At 51.7% G+C, this 12,565-nt stretch overlaps 5 protein-coding genes across 5 annotated transcripts in view; 3 read left to right on the top strand and 2 right to left on the bottom strand.

The window, feature by feature from the left end:
• Positions 1 to 2,060: 2,060 nt before the first annotated feature.
• On the top strand, positions 2,061 to 2,387 carry BO86DRAFT_324304 (uncharacterized protein; the record flags this gene model as incomplete). The annotated part of the gene is made up of 2 exons (XM_025668468.1): positions 2,061 to 2,253; positions 2,326 to 2,387. The coding sequence occupies 2 exons, from the start codon at positions 2,061 to 2,063 to the stop codon at positions 2,385 to 2,387; spliced, it is 255 nt and encodes an 84-aa protein (XP_025522889.1).
• Positions 2,388 to 2,401: 14 nt separating this feature from the next.
• Positions 2,402 to 3,844, bottom strand: BO86DRAFT_442072 (uncharacterized protein; the record flags this gene model as incomplete). The annotated part of the gene is made up of 1 exon (XM_025676285.1): positions 2,402 to 3,844. Exon 1 carries the CDS (start codon positions 3,740 to 3,742, stop codon positions 2,402 to 2,404), a length of 1,341 nt encoding a protein of 446 aa, XP_025522888.1. The 5' UTR covers positions 3,743 to 3,844.
• A 1,672-nt stretch (positions 3,845 to 5,516) lies between these two features.
• Positions 5,517 to 7,604, top strand: BO86DRAFT_459535 (PPIL2 family peptidylprolyl isomerase). The gene is made up of 4 exons (XM_025677364.1): positions 5,517 to 5,554; positions 5,619 to 5,635; positions 5,739 to 6,958; positions 7,028 to 7,604. The coding sequence occupies exons 1-4, from the start codon at positions 5,545 to 5,547 to the stop codon at positions 7,536 to 7,538; spliced, it is 1,758 nt and encodes a 585-aa protein (XP_025522887.1). The 5' UTR covers positions 5,517 to 5,544; the 3' UTR covers positions 7,539 to 7,604.
• Positions 7,605 to 9,094: 1,490 nt separating this feature from the next.
• Positions 9,095 to 10,865, top strand: ptcG (type 2C protein phosphatase PTC1; the record flags this gene model as incomplete). The annotated part of the gene is made up of 2 exons (XM_025670838.1): positions 9,095 to 10,369; positions 10,428 to 10,865. The coding sequence occupies 2 exons, from the start codon at positions 9,095 to 9,097 to the stop codon at positions 10,863 to 10,865; spliced, it is 1,713 nt and encodes a 570-aa protein (XP_025522886.1).
• Positions 10,866 to 11,661: 796 nt separating this feature from the next.
• Positions 11,662 to 12,565, bottom strand: part of BO86DRAFT_413483 (mitochondrial 54S ribosomal protein mL67) — a gene marked incomplete at its 3' end in the record, with an annotated part of 1,590 nt that continues 686 nt past the window's right edge. Inside the window, exon 2 of the mRNA XM_025674746.1 lies at positions 11,662 to 12,468. Within this exon, the coding sequence (XP_025522885.1) occupies positions 11,662 to 12,468 (807 nt within the window). The remainder of the gene's footprint in view (positions 12,469 to 12,565) is intronic.

The following is a 12,565-nucleotide window of genomic DNA, read 5'->3' as shown; positions in this document are numbered from 1 at the left end:
CAGGCAAAACAAAACATTTCAAACTTTTTCCGTTCTTCGGCTACCTCCAAGCAAACAAAGGATCCTTCTTCTAGCAGCTTATTTTATATCGGATCTGCTCCGCGCAGCTCCGTTTCGGATAGCGCAACATCGTCTATCTCAACTCCAAACAAGTCTCCGTTCCCTGGGTTCCCTGAAACAGTCCCAACCTCAAATAACTCCTCTGCCATAAATACTCTGTTCAGTGCAGGAACAACTTCCACGGCTCCTGATCGTTCTACCTCAAACCCCCTTGTGACAAAGTCAGGCACGAGTCTATTCGGACCTTTACCCACTGGATTCGGGACACTGGGCTCTACCAGTACCTCCGCAGCTACCCCTGGTCGTTCTACCTCCAAGTCCCCTAGCATAAAGCCAGGCACGAGCCTTTTCGGACCTCCACCCAGTGAACTCGGCTTTAACAGTGGCACAACCTCGGCAGACAGCACCCAAAGAAGTACCTTTAAGACTCCGAGGACTGAAGGCTATTTTGGGTAGAACCTCCCTTTCAGTTACTACGCCTTCTAAATACTTCCTTCGTCACCTTTCTATAGCTCTTCCCTTAGAAATTCGCTTCAATTGTGTCTTTGATAGATGTATTACCAGCAGAAGTCCATGGATTTTGACGATCTTTCTGGGGACTAGGCCCTACCTTTGGGAAAAGAACGTTATGAGTAGCCTGTTTAATTTCTATCACCACATAGCTCTTTCAAAGCAATTCGCTGGCTTCTCTCCAGAGGTGAGTTGATCGGATGTCCCGTTATGCAGGCAGGTGACACTAATAGGAGCGAAGGAACTTCGACTCGGAGACTATGAACGGGGTGACAAACTTCGCACATAATCGTCCCTAGGTTTATGATATAATTGATGTTTGTGTTTCTTGATACAAAAAGTCTTGAGGTTTGTAGACTGAATCATGTATAAAGTTAGAGCTGTTCTTCTAATCTTCTCTTTTTGTCTTGTTTCTGGTAAGTATCTAGTGGCAAGTAGAAAGCTCAGCAGCGTCTCAAGTGGTCAAACAGGTCTTATCCATATGCAGTACATATGGCGTGCATTATTCACATACCCGCCCTTCTTTCTGGAGATCAATGACACTCTTCCGTCCTGCGAGCCGCGTAGGTAACTTCTAGGGATGGCTATGGAGAGGCCGTGCCCATTTATGCTACAGGCGCATGACCACACCCTGCCTTATTGTCAGCACCTTTGAGCCGCGATAGTGTCCACGATAACCTCGTCTGTGTCTAAGTCAGCCCTGTATTTGTGTCTTGTTCATTCGCACTGTCACTGCGGAGTTGTTAGATTGATCAATTGATTGACAAGTTCTTTTAGCCGAATTGAGCCCGCTTCTAAGTCGCTAGCTATAAGTTGTCAAGTGAACTATTTCCATAGTACTCCTTACTAGTACCATAAGAGGTTTATGACTCGAGATTGCTATATGACTTCATCCTATAGGCCTAGGCTCTGGTGATATTCTGGTTACATAGAGCAGAATGCCTTTCTTATAAAGCAATGCAAAAGGAATAGATACATTAGGAATGTCGCTACTCCTCTAAGAACGGCATGAATGTTTAGGGCTAAGACATACCCTCAACCAAGCAACGCTTTTCCAAGCGTACTATAACTTGTTGCTAGAATAGACGATACATCAGTGGAGTAGATCGGATCTAGCTTTAGTCACGCTCTCCCACAAGCTTTGTCTGCTGCCTGATCATTCGCCCTTGAGAAACAGGGGCCTACAGCGAATGGATTCAGGAACAGCTTTCCAGTATTGTGAATTAGGCAAAGATACTCGGTGTTATTTGAGCATAGGAGAAGTACAGATGCCCGTTTTGGCATCAGTGTGTGATTCTTCGACTGTGTTAATGCTGAGCATGTGTTAGGAAGAATATCTATTGTCAATAAGGGGGGCGAGGTAGTGTTACTATTGTACTAGGAAATATCATCTGGCAGTGAAGCTTGAGTCTCGATCCTAGATGCTGTCAACAACCTCTTTTTCAGTTCTGGCATATCTTTCGTCTATCGCAGGTCGATAGTTGCCTAAGATGTGCAATTTCCAGGTCCGCGTCCACAAGTGTGGCCACTATGACAAGAATCTCACCAACCCATGCGAGGATGCCAAACGCCGCAAGTCCGTCTGCAAGTCTGGCGTCACCGAGGTTGCCTCGCTGAGCCTTCGGCGTTGGTGTGGCACAGCTGGCTGTGACGAAAATCCCGGCCTCAAGCGAGAGGGACCAGGTAAGTCGGGCCTTGTGGTTCTTGTTCTCGTTCTTGGTTTAGTGTTGTTCGCTCTGTGACAGTGATTATCAGGTGCTATAACCGATGGCGACTTCGATGAAAACACAATCAATTGGGACGACTACAACGACTGATTCAATATTGTACGTCATGCCTGGTTATCAACACCCTTGAGCTGCGATAGCGCACTCGACAAACTCGTTTGTGTCCCGATATCATCCACCATCAAAGCGTCCACAACCTGGTGCAACGTCTTTGCATACGGGCCATCTTCTGCCTGTGATGCAATTTCAGAGAGAATCTTCCCATAAGCCCAAATGTCGTTGAATTGGCGCTCTTCAAATGAATACTCAAAGGGCAAAGATCTGCCTTCATAACAAATTGCTGGTGCACACCACTCCCAAGTGAACCCTCCTATACCGCTAATGTCGATAAACACTGCATTCCCCTCATTATCGAGAACAATATTCGAAGGTTTTAGGTCCATATGGGTTTTTTTAGCCTTGTGAAAGCACTCCAATGCAGTTCCAATTTGAACAGCCCATTTCTCCCAGCAGTACTCTGCGACACGACGCTCCGCAAGGACCTGCTTTCGTGATCCACCAGGATATGCCTTGAGCAGGATTCCAAGTATCACCAGTTGTTTCTCGCCTGTAGTTGATGTCTGGTAAGGGTTCATAGATACCGCGACCCCCGCCGCCTGCGCAATATTCGGCACCCCCGCGAAATACTCGAGATTTTCCAGCTCCTTGCGAATGACTTCGGTATCGTCGGGCCAGTAAATAAGACGGTCAACCTTCTTGAGGACATACTGAGCCCCACCGTTGCTGACCCAGTATACATAGTCCGTAATGTTCGCACCCTTCGTAAGCTCCTCATAGTCGAATTTGCGGAAGGAGGGAAACTCGTCGCACGATGGATAGACCACTCTAAGAGGGTCTTCTTGAATTCTGCATCTCAAGAACATCGGAATGGCATCGCCCTTTGTATCCGTCATGTTCGTGGTAGTGCCCACTGTGACCTCAACCTCTAGTCCTGGCGTTGTGATATTCTCATTGTTCTCATCGTTCTCATCATTCTCATCCTTCTCATAATCGCCCAGTATGATCTCAGTCACGGTGTCGGCTAGGAGAGGAAGTGTCTTGTAATCAAGTTGTTGGACGAAGCTTCGGAAGAATTCGCGTCGTTCACGGTACGGAGCTTGCTGCTGCTCTTGCTGCTGCTGCTGCTGCTGCTGCTGCTGCTGCTGCTGCTGCTGCTGCTGCTGCTGTATTCCAAGGTTTCCAAGAAGTTTAGCGATAGGGCCTAGCAGCGTCACTGTGATCCACCATCTGTCGTTGTCAATGTAGTAGATTAATGTCTGTGAGCGACGGACGGGCTCCGGCAATCCCAAGGCACGGTGATCCGAACTCTCGGAATATTTTTTCAACTCGATGCGGGGAGTTGACTTGGTATCGACTGAATCCTCTGCGACTGATTCATCTGCCATATTTGATGGATGGATGAACTCAATTCAGAGAATTGGGAACTAAGCTGGCTTGAGATGTACACAAGAGGGTGGTTGGAAGATGAGGATTCACGTGCTGGAGTTGAAGAGATGGAAGTTTGGTGGTTTTGACTTCACAACAAACAGTGACTAGTGGATGGACTTGCTCACCGAAACTCGATGTTGTTGATACTACTAGGTACTGTATGGGACTACGTATCTTAGTGCTGGTTGCCAGTGAACCGATAATTCTTTCCCAAACGAGTATCGCGTTTGCCAGGCAACTTGAGGCTCCATCACCTTCGTCTACATCCTACCGCGTAACCCACAATTTGTCTGCGCCATCTCTGGGGTATCGCTAAACAATTTGTGGCTCGATCCCGAAATAGCATCTCTGAGGATCTGGTCTATGATGTCTGGAGGACACCGACTTTTCTATTCCAAGAGCCTCGTGGCTATTTCGCTGCAGCCTTTGCCAGCGGGAGCCTAATCCAGGGAGACTGTCTCACTATACCTATCGACAGGCTCGTCGCCATATCGGTCTACCTTTCATTGCGATATCTGGGGCGCGGCTTGGACTGCTGCCTGATATTACTAGCAATGTTGCCTCTGGGTGAGCCATCACCGGCTCGTCGCAATTCAGGATCACTCGGGATTCGCTCGACACACGCAACTGCGTGCTCACTCCACGCTTCCAAGTCAAGACCAGGCCACCATATCTGCTCCCAGCCTGCTATAAACAAGGGCCCCAATCAATGTAAGCCCTTGCACTAGTGCTGCATTATGTCTTCAGCCATCCACAAGGCGAGCGCCCAGCTTACCTCAAGAACATTTTCTCCAGTACATTCTATTTTCATGTCTAATGCTACCTTCTAACTCCTGATCTTGCCGTGCTTGTCACCCCCATCGAGTATCAGACCGACCGAGACCTCAACCGCGCATCCTGTTGCATGCTTGCTAATCTGCGTTCACATGGTGCAGAGCTATGGGGCTGAGCCATCGATCGACTGAGGTGCCTCTTTTATTCTCAACTCCGGAGTGCAAGCAGCTTCTTCTGGTCCCGGAGTGAAGGTGATGAATTATCGCAATTAGTCTACTTTGTGCGGTTCACATATTGTTGCTATCCGCCGGATACCACTCGTAACCACCAGCTGTGCGCCCAGCCTCGCCTCATAGAGCTTGAAGTCGCAGGCTAGGACAAGCATGATGGGCGAGATAGTTGCCGTGTTCGTGGGTGGTCGAGGAGGATAATTTGGCTTCTGCTGGATCGAGTATTGCTCAAGGGGTGCATGCGGAAACTCATGGGGTACTTTGTGTCAAGGGAGTCAAAGAGTGATATAGAAGGGCTTTTGAGGTGCTAATAGATCTTAATTCAAGCGATGCAGCCAGCGAGGTGTGGAGAGATCCTGGACTTTTCTACGATTCATCTTTGCATTTCAATGTTTGGTGGGAGTTATATGGGAAGTAGCTCTGTGATGTGGTATATGCTGATGGTAATGGTTACATCGCAAAGCTCTGCTTGTCATCATAAACAAAGCATCCCATAGATATGTACACTGTACAGCTTGATGCTTGTTATGTCTTAAGCACCACCAATGGACATATACATACACTAAAATCAGTAACGTAACGGAGAACAGAGCGGGAGATGTAAACAAGTGCTGTACGGTATAGATTTCAAAAGACAATCTAACCCGAATAGGTTAGGCTCAGTCACCCCAATACATCATCTCTTGGAGAGCGGCGACAAACCCGCGGAGGAGAGCTGGCGCTGTCACAAATTCTTGGGAGCTTTTGTCGCAACGATGGGTAAAGGTAAGCCTCGTTCGACTCCATTCCTGGGATCTGCTCAGTCTTAGAGCTTGCTAACAGACTCTAGGAACGGATAAGTTATATGTAGGTTGTCTTAGGCCTCTACCTCAACTCCAATTTGCGCTTTCGCGCGTTCCTAATCTCTTATCGCATTTGCGGTTGGGCTGACCCAAAAGTCTTAACACAGATCACGCATTCAGAATGGGCGTCGGAGGATGCATTCTCCGCCAGCGCGGGAGCGGGCGTCTCGCGCTCGAAACGCGGTGGTGTCGATACTAGTTTCAAGCGCCTGCCCTTCAACTTCTGCTCGCTCTCCCTCCAACCGTACGCGCATCCGGTGTGCACCCACGAGGGTACAATTTTCGACCTGACCAACATCCTTCCCTGGATCAAGAAGCACGGCACGAACCCCGTGAATGGGACGCCCCTCAAGACCTCCGATCTCATCAAGCTCCACCTGGCGAAGAACGAGGCGGGCGAATACGTCGATCCCGTAACGTACAAGGTTTTCACCGACAACACGCACATTGTCGCGTTGCGGCCGACGGGGAATGTCTTCGCGTGGGACACGGTCGAGCGGCTGAATATCAAGGGCAAGCTGTGGAAGGATCTGGTTACGGATGAAGAGTTCACCCGGAAGGACATCATCACGCTGCAGGACCCGCAAAACATCGAGTCGCGGAACCTCAGTTCGTTCAACTACATCAAGGAAGGCGAGAGCGGGTTGACCGACGAGCAGATCCGGGAACGAGAGGACCCCGCCAACAATGTCAATGCCAACGCTCTGGGCAGTTCGGCCAAGATTCTGAAAGCAAGGGAAGCGGTGGCCAAGGCTCGCTCGGAGAGGGCACAGCGCGCGGGCGTCGCCGGTGCGGCTGCTGCCTCCGTGTCCAAGACTGGGGCTGGGCCTGGGTCTGTTGGTGCCATGTCGCAGGCTAAGAAGCCAGCTGCTGGGAAAGCCACACCCTATAATGCCGCACGGCATACGACGGGGTTGGCTGCTGCCTCGTTCACGAGCACGGGGATGACCCCGCACACGTCCGCCGACCTCGCACTGCTTTCAGACGAGGAATACATGCTGAAGAGGGGTCGCGTCAAGCACAAGGGCTATGCGCGCATCTCGACTACGTCGGGGGACATTAACCTGGAACTGCACACGGAATATGCACCCAAGGCCGTGTGGAATTTCATCAAGCTCGCCAAGAAGGGCTACTACAAGGATGTCACGTTCCATCGCAACATCAAGGGCTTCATGATCCAAGGCGGTGATCCATCCGGGACCGGGCGCGGAGGCGAGAGTATCTGGGGTAAGTATTTCAACGATGAGTTCGAGGGGCCTCTGAAGCACGACTCTCGCGGCACGCTCAGTATGGCCAACAAGGGCAAGAACACGAACAGCAGTCAATTGTAAGTGATTTAGGCACCTCTCCGGCGTCGCCGACTTCCCAACCTCACCGCTGACCTGCACGCCACCAGTTTCATTGCCTATCGCGCCCTTCCTCACCTGAACAACAAACACACCATCTTCGGTCATGTCATCGACGACCCGACCCCATCGTCCCCGACCTTGAACAAACTCGAGACGCACCCCACCAACTCCACCACCAACCGACCCACCCCGGACATCCGCATCACCGATGTGACCATCTTCGTGGACCCCTTCGAGGAATTCCTGAAGCAGAAGCAGGCGGAGGAGGCCAAGGCCAAGGGTCAACTCACCGATCCGGCGGAGGAGGAACAGAATGCACGCCGTGAGGACGACGATCGTGTGACCTGGACAGGGAAAAGGGTTCGTGGTGCCGGAGCTGGCTCTGCAGAGGAGGGCTCGGCCGGTGTAGGGAAATATCTCAAGGCCGCCCTGGCCGAACGGGCGGGCCAGGAGGAGGATGAGATTGTGGAGTATGTGGATGATGAGCCTGAGCCGGAACCGGTGCGGAAGAAGATGAGAGGCGCTGGGGGATTCGGAGATTTCAGCTCATGGGATTGAGATCTGATTCTACATAGTACCATTTAAGTTGGGCTGTACAAAATCACTAGTTATGGCATGATGTTGTTACTCAGTAGTTGTAGTGATTATATAGAAACGTATACAAAATTATGCGGAGACAGTCAGGGTCACTAGGAAAATTGTACGTAAGCATCGAGTGAGTGGCGTTACCCAGCATGTGTCACCATGATGCTGTTGTCTTCCCTCTCAGCTTTGTTTCTCTAATTATGCGTAGTTACTTGACCTACGTATGTAAGCGGACTTTCAGTGCCGAAATGGCCAGGTGCCAAGACTGAAGCTCGTCGTCGTCATCGCCGCTGCGTCTCCACAATTTCAGGGTCACGTTATTTTGCCCGATGCCCCTTGACCGCTTCCCCAATTTAGTGCTTTAGTGCTGTCCCTCCTCTCACTTTCCCCCGATCGGCTCTAGCGGTGATGGAAATGGAAATGGAAGAGAAGCACGCAAAGGAAGGAAGGAAGGAAGGAACTCCGGCTGCAGCACGGACAGGCAGGCCAGACTAGCAGCCTACTGTTCTATAGTCTTGGTACTTGGTAGTGCTAATAATAAACCCCCCTACAATCCCGCCGCCGCCCGCCTCACTACAACTTTACTACTACGGAGAGAGAGCACTTACTGCCACTGCCGATTCCCCGGCCCAGCTAATTATTTCCTTACTACTCAATATTAACTCCGGCCATACCACCACATCCTCCCCTCCAACCACCACCACCACCACCACTCCTTCTCTTCCTCTTCCTTTTCATCAACTTCCTTTCCCCCAGATCTTCCTCCACTCATCCTTGTGGATTGCTTTTTTATCACCTGTTCCTCGTGAGTAATTCTTGTTCTAATTTTCAATAACAAATTGCAAATTGTCGTGTTGTCTCTCCCATCCTCCCAAGTCTCCGGAGCGCGCAGTGGGGGTGGCCTACAGACGAGTCCGTGACGCTGGAATGGATATACTACTCAGTATAGTTTCAGACATGTCTTAATCACCGAGACTCTCCTCTTCAAGCCCCGTGGTTCATTTCTATTAGCTGTTGTAATGATGTTTGCCCAACGGGCGTACTCTTTTTCTCCCCATAGCACATACTGTACATGCTCTTCCATCCGGTGTTGTTGTTGGACCACGAAAGCCATTTATTCTGCATTGTTAGCTGCAAACCATCGAGTTTTTGGGAACAGTGGTCATCCAGGAGCTTCTACTTAGCGTCGAATGTTTACTGATCCCCAGCACTGACGTCTACAGGTTACTCAGCTCTATTCCCTCGCTTCCGCCGCAACTCAACTCTCTCGCATCCTACGTCAGTCTCCGCCGGCTTGGGACCCAAGGCTTTTGCCCTCTGCTTTCTCCCCCCCCCTCCCCGCGCGCCGCCGCCGCCGCCTCCGCAAATCACCCTTTCCTTCTAAGCCACTTCTTCTCCCTCTCAACAAACCCCCCCCCCATTCTTTTTAAACCCCCTCCACCCCTCCCCCCAATATCTCCAGAAATACAATCAAGCTGGCAGGAAGTAAGCGCCGAAGTTTTTCTAGCCAGGGTGGGTTGCTGAACCGAATGTTCAGTGGCTCCTCGAGCCCACCCAAAGATAGATCCGACACAACAATTGCCCGCTCCGGTGCTATTGACACGCCGCCTCTAAGCATTCGCACCGAGGATTCCAGCGTCACCCCCAAGAAATTCTCTCCGCCAGGTGGTTTCTTCACACGGAGGACAAGTGAGGATCAGGGCCCTGGCAGTGAGAAGAAGCGCCGCAGTAGCACGGTCACGAAAGCTGCCTCATTCTTTACCAGCGCCAAGAACTCCTTTAGCCTGTCAAGCAGCCCACGTGAGAATTCCTTCAACAACTATACCATTCAAGAGCAGCCTGGCCTGGCAAAGTTTGGGAGCATGGACCCTGCCTTGAGCGTTCCTCAAGGGTCATTAAACAACTCTGCTGGTGAATCGCATCCCACTGCACGCTCGTCATTCCGAGTCGGCGTCACAGAGGACCGCAATCGAAAATGTCGCCGGACTATGGAAGATACCCATGCCTATTTGTACAACTTCCTGGGGACTCCCGCACTCTCAGCCCAGGGTGAGACGGGCACGAAAGCGATAGCCATTCCTACTGGCACTTCCCCCACATCCGAGAAATCAACCAGCGTGGTTGAAACCGACAATGGATACTTTGCCATCTTTGACGGACATGCAGGCACATTTGCTGCTGAGTGGTGCGGAAAGAAGCTGCATCTGATCCTCGAAGATGTAATGCGCAAGAATCCTAGCACTCCCGTCCCGGAGCTTCTCGACCAGACATTTACCAGCGTCGATCAACAGCTGGAAAAGCTGCCTTTGAAGAACAGTGGATGTACTGCCGTCATTGCTCTGTTGAGATGGGAAGACCGCGTACCCAGCTCGCATTCCGCCACGGGGTCATCTGCCCTCGCATCCGCCGCCGCCGCCGCCGCTAAAGCCGATACAGATTCCGATGAGGCGGGCGACACTCCTACCCAGGCTGCTGTCTCGGGTGCACTTCCCAAACTACAGGAGAAGGCGGCTCGTCAGCGCGTCCTCTACACTGCCAACGTTGGTGATGCACGCATTATCTTGTGTCGCAATGGCAAGGCTCTTCGTCTGTCCTACGATCATAAGGGCAGTGACGAGAACGAAGGAAAGCGGATAGCAAACGCTGGAGGATTGATCCTGAACAACCGCGTTAATGGTGTTCTCGCTGTGACCAGAGCTTTGGGCGATGCGTACCTGAAGGATCTTGTAACCGGACACCCGTACACCACAGAGACCGTTATACAGCCAGAGTCGGACGAGTTTATCATCTTGGCCTGCGACGGGGTAAGTTTTCCATTCACCAGACTATGCGTTATAGTGTTGCTGATCAAGTAATTTCTAGCTTTGGGATGTGTGCAGTGACCAGGAGGCTGTTGACCTCATCCGGAATGTGCCCGATGCCCAGGAAGCGTCTAAGATCTTGGTTGATCACGCGCTTGCCCGCTTCAGCACTGACAATCTCTCTTGCATGGTTATTCGCTTCGATACGGAACGTGTCAAGGATGTTGTCAACCGCACCGCTGAGCCCATCGGCGTTGAAGGCGATCAGGAAACTGAGCATGGTGTCAGCGAGGCTGACAAGATTGTTGAGTCAGCTCGAAAGAGTATGGCCAAAGCTGGAATTACAGACAATCCGGAGAAGGCTGAGAAAGTCCAGGAAGAAATTCTCGAGAAGATGGCGAATGAGCGACCCGAGCCTGCACCACCAGCGAAGGAAGACAACGCTGCCGCAATTGCGGATAAGTTGAAAGTGCCTGAACCCAGAAATCCAACTGCATAAGTGCTCTGCAGTGGACTACGACGCGGTGTATTGTTCTGTTTGAAGTCGATAGAAGGACTGGGCTCTTGAACCCGGCCCGTTTGCTCGCTACAAAGGAGTTTATGTTCGCTTCTGCTCCCCTCTTCCGCTTTGACCGTTCATCTTCTTTCTAACCATGCGTCTCTGGCGTCGATCGCGGACTTCGTACTTTTTTGTTTGATTCTTCTCTCTCGATGGGCTAAGGAAAGGAGTCGCAACAACCCGTCCCCGATCCCGTCTGCTTTTTTGCCTTCGTTTCCTCCCCCTTTCTACTTCCACTGGATGCCCTCCAGCGATTTCCACCTTCGCTCCCAACCATTTCTTTCCGTCTGATTTGACATCTAAGGCCTTGGACTCCCTTGGCTTCGCCGTGAACGCGGAAAGCGAGGACAGACCAGCTGCGCCACGTCACTTTCAACTTAAAACATCAGCTGGTGCTCTTGTACGCTACATATCGATGTATATTTGATCCGCAGGTCTGAACCAGAAGAAGCATGAAACAAGCCTCCGCAGACGCCTCTTCGTTTAGCTTTTCATTCGTCTGTAATGATGGATGAAATATTGAACTAATTCCAATTGAGTGTTTGTGTGCTAAACGCCATCGCATCATCTCCTCGAACAGGGAGAGGGAAAAAAAAAAAAAACTAAAATCTAAAAATACATTTTGTATCATGTAGAGGAACAGGCGGTTATTTCGCAAGTATGTATATCGACACACATACCCACACGGGGGAAGCCATCAAGTACAAAAGAGAAAAGAAAAAATCCCGCGAGCTGCTTAGTTCTTCTCAGGGACGGTCTCGGCCTCGGCCTCGACGCCCTTCTCCTTAAAGGCGTTGTCGGCCAGAATCTCGATGTCGCCGCTGTGGATGCGCTTCTGGCCGGGCATGACATGGTCGCGGGTGAGATCCAACTCGCCGTGGCGGACGCGGTCCGGCCACTGGGCGGCGAACTGGGCATCGTGGAGATCGGTCCAGAGGATCTTGACGCCGTTCTCGGCCTGCAGCAGGGCGGCGGTGGCGGCGTCGTCCTCGACGACCTCCTGGATCTTGTAGTCGATCTGGGGCTTGCTCAGGACCTTCTCGAAGGCGGCGACGCGCGTGGCCTGGGCGGCGGCGACGGCGGCCTCCTTGACGCGGGCCTGGCGGCGGCGGCGGCGGGCGGCCTTGCTGAGGTAGCCGCGCTGGCCGCTGGCGAAGCCGTTGGCGATCTCCTCGGCCTGGATGTCCAGGACGGCGGCGACGTCGGCCACGGAGGTGGCCTTCTGATTCATGACGATGCGGGCGCGGTCCTTGGGCTTCATCAGCCACCCCTTCTTGTCGGCCCACTCCTTGTCGAACTCCTCGGCCTTGTGCGGGTCGCGCGGCCGCTTCTGCGCCAGCCACTCCTCCGTGATGGTGATCATCTCGCGGGGCGGGGCCAGCTGCCGCTGCATCGCGAACTCGCGCAGCAGGTGGTACGCCCGCAGGCCGAGCTGCGCGCTCGTGAAGTGCACGCTGTAGTACGGCACCCACATGTCTTTGCGGAGGGTCGCGGGCACCGTCTTCTTGCCGTGGTAGACCAATTGGCGGAGGACGCTGTTTTTCTGTCGACAGAAAGATGAAGAGAGTCAGTTTATGTTATTTCAACGAGAAAAATTCTTCTTGTTGTCTTTGTTCCTTTTTTTTTTTTTTTTTTTTTTT

The sequence above is a fragment of the Aspergillus japonicus genome (assembly GCF_003184785.1).
Source record: "Aspergillus japonicus CBS 114.51 unplaced genomic scaffold BO86scaffold_83, whole genome shotgun sequence".
NCBI classification, from domain to species: Eukaryota; Fungi; Ascomycota; class Eurotiomycetes; order Eurotiales; family Aspergillaceae; genus Aspergillus; species Aspergillus japonicus.
The sequence above is the reverse complement of the archived record's forward strand: the minus strand, read 5'-3'. Positions and strand labels throughout refer to the sequence as shown.

Bases quoted from the DNA above. Each gene is read 5' to 3' on its own strand.
- BO86DRAFT_459535 (XM_025677364.1), top strand. The intron at 6,959-7,027 runs GTAAGTGATTTA...GCACGCCACCAG, and splicing joins AACACGAACAGCAGTCAATT to TTTCATTGCCTATCGCGCCC.